The following is a 6,882-nucleotide window of genomic DNA, read 5'->3' on the forward strand; positions in this document are numbered from 1 at the left end:
CGGGCACCAGGGCTCTGGCGGGAGACAATCGCGGGCAACAATAAAAAAAAAAAAAAGCAAATCATCCACTGTGGACGGTTTTAGTTTACTCCTCTGCTCCTGAATAACATCACCAGCACCGGAGAAGTCTCGCTCGCAATCGCAAAACCCGCGACCGACCCGCGCTGTTCAGGCGTCCGACCTGACCAGCCCGTGTCCGACACAGTACCTACGTGATTTTTCACCTGTTTCATCGAAATTGTGCAGTTTACCCGTCGGATACCTGAACCCTAGCAGGACTCTGTACCAGAGACGTCCGAGTACCAGAGACGTCCGAGTACCAGAGACGTCCGAGAACCCGACGCAGTCTTTAATTCATAATATCATCCGGAGGCGCACACAGCTCTTGGCCGTGATATTATATTTTGTGTTATATTATATAGATAGCTACATATTATGTTATTTAGTTATAGAGCTCCGGGAGTCCGCAAACGGCAACAATCACTTCTCCTCCATGCTGCTGTACACGCTGGACTGCAGGGAGTGAACACTGATTGGCCGTTATGTTATGTCCCTCAGGCAGTGAACACTGATTGGCCGTTATGTTATGTCCCTCAGGCAGTGAACGCTGATTGGCCGTTATGTTATGTCCCTCAGGCAGTGAACGCTGATTGGCATTGTTGGAGTCTTCAATCCGCATGAGCCAAAAAGTCACTATCTGCCTTCTCTCGGTCAAGGAGGCAAAAAAAATGTATTGGAATTTATGTTACAATTCGACTAAATATGTGACCCACTTTCAATACAGATTCGTGTCTCCACCGGTGAAGTATTCCTTTAACTTAGAAAATAAAGACAAGGACCATGGGAGCGAGGATGAAATAAAACGAAGGGAGGGAGGGAGCAAAGCAAATTTGGCTGTTCATTTTCTAAATCTTGCTCTTTTCTGCTCTCTTTGCATCTCTCAAGTCTTAACTCCATCAGCGTTGAGCCAAATAAAATATGTGTGCCATCAATCAATGCAATGATTGGGTTGATCCCTGATGGTTGGACTGGGATTCACTCCCTGCTCATCAGCCTTCCTGTGGGCTCGGGGCCTCCGCCTGCAGCAGCCCAGCTTGGCGGCCCCGGTCCAGCAGGGCTCTAGCTGCCTCAGACGGCCCCGAGCCCACAGGGGCCCCCCACAGCATCACGACATGGCACACACACACGCACGCACACACACACACACACGCACGGGTCCGGCCAGGGGAGGGGTGGCTAGTAAGTGAGTGAGGGTAAGTGAATGACAATTAGTGAAGTGAGTCAATGAAAGATTCAGTGGGTGAGTCTGTCAGTTAGGGAATGATGTGACTGAAGGATGAGGGAAGGAGTCAGTGAGGGAGTGAGGGAGTGAGTGAGTGAGTGAGTGAGTGAGTGAGTGAGTGAGTGAGTGAGTGAGTGAGTGAGTGAGTGAGTGAGTGAGTGAGTGAGTGAGTGAGTGAGTGAGTGAGTGAGTGAGTGAGTGAGTGAGTGAGTGAGTGAGTGAGTGAGTGAGTGAGTGAGTGAGTGAGTGAGTGAGTGAGTGAGTGAGTGAGTGAGAGAGAGAGAGAGAGAGAGAGAGAGAGAGAGAGAGAGAGAGAGTTATTGAGTGAAGGAGTGAGTGATCGATTGAGTGAATGAGTGAGTGAGGGAGTGAGTCAGTGAGTGAGTGAAGGAGTGAGTGTGCATGTGGTGTGTGTCCTGTGGCTGGTCAGGGCAGATTGGGGGCTGTCATGTGACTAATATGCAGCACAGTTCCAACAGCTGACAGGACACTGAGCAGAGGGACACACACACGTAAAAACACAAACACACACACACACACACACACACACACACACACACACACACACACATGGACAGAGGGCAGCCCAGATGGAGATGGGCACAGGCCTGCTGTGACTACTGTAGCATCAGGTTAACAAGAAAACAGGTCAGAGCAAAGAGAGGAGAATGTCCATCCTGGAGCTGGCGCGCACGCGCGCACACGCTCTCTCTCTCTCTCTCTCTCTCTCTCTCTCTCTCTCTCTCTCTCTCTCTCTCTCTCTCTCTCTCCCTCTCCCCCCTCTCTCTCTCTCTCTCTCTCTCTCTCTCTTTCTCTTAACCTCTCTCTCTCCCTCTCTCTCTCTCTATCTTAACCTCTCTCTCTCTCTCCCTCTCCCTCTCTCTATCTTAACCTCTCTCTCTCTCTCTCTGCCTCTCCCTCTCTCTCTCTCTCTTAACCTCTCTCTCTCCCTCTCTCTCTCTTAACCTCTCTCTTTCCCTCTCCCTCTCTCAACCTACATACAGACTTTGTGAGTGTTTCAAAATCACATGCACTTGCCCTAGAAAATAAAAGGGTTTCAACTATCCAGTCTCAACTACATCAAGGGTAGTTCAGAATCTAGGAATTCATTGTTATTCTATTTAAGAAGAGAAATTATGTGTGTTAGGATGTGTGTCTCTCTATATATGTTTCACTATACAAATGCTTCTTTCTGTTAACAATCATGTATGCATTTAGTGAAAATATATATTTGAGTTAGATTTTCAGACTAGTGGTGTCTCCAAAATATGAATAAGAGTCCAAATATTTGATGAAAATAAATAAAGATCATCTTTTTTAATCAGTTGGCTCTTCTGCGATTCAAAAACGTCTCAGAAAAAGACAAATACAATAATCTTATTTTTATATATAATTATGTTAAGGATAAAGTGACAAATAATATCAATAACAGGAGTTTATACAAATATGAATGCATAGATATGAAGTGTCAAAGACATTGAGAGATGAAAAAACAGATGAAATCATTACCTGCTGTTTTGGCTCAGCTCTTCCAGCTTGGCTCCTAGCATGCAACACTCCTCCTTCAGCTTCCCAATCAGGGAGTTTTGCAAAGTAAGCAGACCATCCAGTTCCTCAACTGCAAGGGAAGATGGGATATCTCCAAGTTAATCAGGACATCATCAGAAGTGGACAAGGGGACACGGTCATCTCCTTTAGATCAGAGGTTTCGTTGTGGTGACACCTCATGTCTCTGTGGACGTGCATGACCTTCCAATCAAATATAATATTGATAAGCCTGTCAGCGAGCCATCCCTCCCCAAGCACGACCCTAATATCATCTCTAACTTGAAAAATGTCACATCAAAACATCACAGAAATGTATCATCTATCATTTTTAGATTAATGGAATTCATGGTTATTATATTACATTTGAAATCGTAAGAACAAAATGGCAGACCATGATTTGAATTTACTCCAGATGACTGAATCTGTTTGGTCACGATGAGATTCCTTCAAAAACACTTTCCCCTGGACTGCCATCGTACCAAAAGCCAAGCCATTGTAGAAAATGAAATGAAATCTCTCCAACTATAAAGATTTCGTTTTCGTTCTCTTTTGGCGATAAGCTGTAATTATTCCAGGTGCTCCAAAAGTGTCACCACCAACACACCCAGGTCGTAGCATTCATAATACAGCAAATACAATCACACACATTTATAGCAAATACATTTGCAGTACTCAAACACAAAGAACACAGTTTGTGTTCCCTCATTCAGAAATAGATAGTGACTTAACAGACACTTATTTGCATGAAATCTTTGAGATTGCCACTTAAAGTTAACAAAGGTAATTTAACATTGGTATCCATTTATAAACAGTTGGTGTACTTAAGTATTTCCATCAAAAGGGATTTTTAACACATGTTCCCTTAACTTACATAAGTAGGACAACAATTTGTTTAACAAACCTTTTCCCCAAATGTATGTGTTGAACTATAACATAGAGACCAGAATGAGTGAGAGAGAGAAAGGACGGGCAAAAAGAGAAGGGAAGAAGAGAAGGCACACACAGAGAGAGAGAGAGAGAGAGAGAGAGAGAGAGAGAGAGAGAGAGAGAGAGAGAGAGAGAGAGAGAGAGAGAGAGAGAGAGAGAGAGAGAGAGAGAGAGAGAGAGAGCACAAGCTGCTGTTTGAAAGCCTTTCCTATTTTATTTGCCTCTACTTTTTTAGCTGCCACATCCTCATCCACAGGCAGGGGCCCCGCAGGGGCCACAGGGGGCCTTCTCTGAACAATCCAAAGCTGGACTTTCATCAGTGCTCTAAAACAGTCCAGTCTCCGCATTCCTCACTCTCCAACATATGTCTGTTCTTAAAAATATGGGGGGAAAAACTACAATGGCGGTGGTTTGGATTGAGGTAGTCCACCTGCGCCAACATGCTGTTACAATATAATCAAATAACATGAAACTAAGTAGAAAAGGGCAGTAGAGTGGACCTCTATCCTCCTGTTTAGGTGCTGGTTTGCTATTCCTGACATGTGCTCATGCAGTATTGTAATATCAGCAATTTAAACAAACGACAGACTTTATCCAACATACAATCATTTAACAACATGGTGTTTCAACAAATCATATCACAAACATGTCTTTCTCGAGGCTACTGACGTCGTACGTTGTTACATTCTCAGCGCAGCACTTATAGAGCTGTTTCTTTTCTGTGCTAATACTGCACAGTACACTGGGAGAGAATTGGACACATCCAATTTAAACATCGAAAATGGCTGTATCTAAAAACACACACGCATTAACACACGCACTAACACACGCACTAACACACGCACAGACTGAAGTTTGGTCAGCGGTGGAAAAGTTACAGGCGGAATGCTAATTAGACGAGCCAGCTTTGAATGCGTCTGGCCGTGCGTAGGCCCACAGGAACCCTAGGACACAGAGAAGACGCTGACTGGCACCACAAACAAACAGAACGAGGAGAGAGAGAGGGAGAGAGGGACAGGAGAGAGAGAGAGAGAGAGAGAGAGAGAGAGAGAGAGAGAGAGAGAGAGAGAGAGAGAGAGAGAGAGAGAGGGAGAGAGGGAGAGAGGGGACAGGGAGATGAGAGGAGAGAGAGAGAGAGAGAGAGAGAGAGAGAGAGAGAGAGAGAGAGAGAGAGAGACAGGCAGAGAGAGAGAGAGAGAGAGAGAGAGAGAGAGAGAGAGAGAGAGAGAGAGAGAGAGAGAGAGAGAGAGAGAGAGAGAGAGACAGGCAGAGAGAGAGAGAGAGAGAGAGAGAGAGAGAGAGAGAGAGAGAGAGGAGAGAGCGAGGGAGAGAGAGAGAGAGCGAGGAGAGAGAGGAGGAGGAGAGGAGAGCGAGATGAGGAGAGAGACGAGAGAGAGAGGAGAGCCGAAGAGAGAGAGACAGCGAGAAAGAGGATGAGAGAGGGAAGCGAGATAGAGATGGAGAGAGGGAGGGAGAAGAGCGGAGGAGGAGGAGGAGAATAGAGCAACACATATCTGAAATCCATCTACAGGCTGCTGCCCTGTCCACATTTACGCACACCAAAAACAAACAAACAAACAAACATAAAAAAAAGATGGAAGGGAAAATAAAAAGAATGTGAGGAAGCGGGGATGAGAGAGAGAGAGAGAGAGAGAGAGAGAGAGAGAGAGAGAGAGAGACGGACGGAAGGGTGGAGGAGTAGGGGGACAGACAGACGACAGAGTATCACGCTGCATTTCGGAGAGCAAGAAAGCTAATTACCGAGTTGTCTGCCGAGGAGAGGCAGCGACGCAGGCTACTTAAAAGGACCCCCCCCCCCCCACCCCCCCCCGCACCCACCTCAGCCCTCTCTCCTCTCTCTCTCCCCCCCCCCCCACCCCCTCTTGTGTCCTGCTGTGCTCTGATGGTCAGCTCTCTTTAGACACACACGTGTGCCCCGCGGTACACGCAGAAAACAAACTCTTTGTTTATTCGCGCTGTTCCCCCCTCTGCATCCATCACGCCGTCTATCCAATCACACACACACTTGGTGTACACACACGCACACACAGGCGTACACACACGCACACACGTACAAAGGCGTATATACACCGACACACAACACACACACACACACAACGGCGTACGCACACACACACCACACACACACACACCACCACACACACACACACATCACTCCCACACAAACACACACAGGCATACAGACACAGACGCATACACACAGATATGCACACACACAGGCAAACAAACAATCTTTGTTCAGCATACCAGCAGGCTGCCTAGTTGTGTGTGTGTGTGTGGGGGGGGGGCGGGGGGGGGGGGGCTCAGGTAAATAAAAAGCGAGAGGATTGAGCAGTAGCACAGGGTGGGGAGGGTGGGAGGGAGGAGAGGGAGCGCTATCCAGATGGTGCAACAGATGTGCAGGCAGCAGCAGCAGCAGTGTTAGCGGCGGCGGCGGCTGCGGCAGTGTTAGCGTTAGCGTTGGCTCACAGTGCGCGGGGTAGACAGGGAGCTCAGGATGCCTTTTCTCTTTCTCCTGCCTCCGCCGCCACCCTCTGCTCTTCCCTCAACCCAGGGTTCAGCACAGCGAGGCGGCTCGCAGCACAGAGGATGTTCAGGACTTCAGAGTGCAGGGGGGGGGGGGGGTAATAGGGTCTTTAAAGCCAAGCTAAACAAGTGCTTCTTTTTTAGCATCTCCAATCGTGGTGAAATATCATGTGATATGAGGAGTCTCAGTAAGAGCCTTTGAGCAAAACCGCTCGTATTGTTTCCAAAATCTGCAAGTTATGTTATGGTAGTGTAAGACGTTAGTGTTAGGTTAGTGTAAGACCGTTAGTGTTATGTTAGTGTAAGACGTTAGTGTTAGGTTATGTTATTGTAAGACATTAGTGTTATGTTAGCGGTTATGTTAGTGTAAGACGTTAGTGTTATGTTAGTGTAAGACGTTAGTGGTAGGTTATGTTATTGTAAGACATTAGTGTTATGTGAGTGTAAGACGTTAGTGTTATGTATGTTAGTGTAAGACGTTAGTGTTATGTTATGTTAGTGTAAGACATTAGTGTTATGTTAGTGTAAGACGTTAGTGTTATGTGAGTGTAAGACGCAAGTGTTATGTTATGTTAGTG

General features: G+C 46.6%; 1 protein-coding gene across 1 annotated transcript in view; it reads right to left on the reverse strand.

Moving 5' to 3' along the window:
* sdccag8 (SHH signaling and ciliogenesis regulator sdccag8) overlaps nt 1-6,882 on the reverse strand; it is a 50,681-nt gene that overhangs the window by 17,486 nt on the left and 26,313 nt on the right. The window contains 1 exon segment of the mRNA XM_060073946.1: nt 2,792-2,900. Within this exon segment, the coding sequence (XP_059929929.1) occupies nt 2,792-2,900 (109 nt within the window).

This window comes from Gadus macrocephalus, chromosome 15 (assembly GCF_031168955.1).
Source record: "Gadus macrocephalus chromosome 15, ASM3116895v1".
NCBI lineage: Eukaryota > Metazoa > Chordata > Actinopteri > Gadiformes > Gadidae > Gadus > Gadus macrocephalus.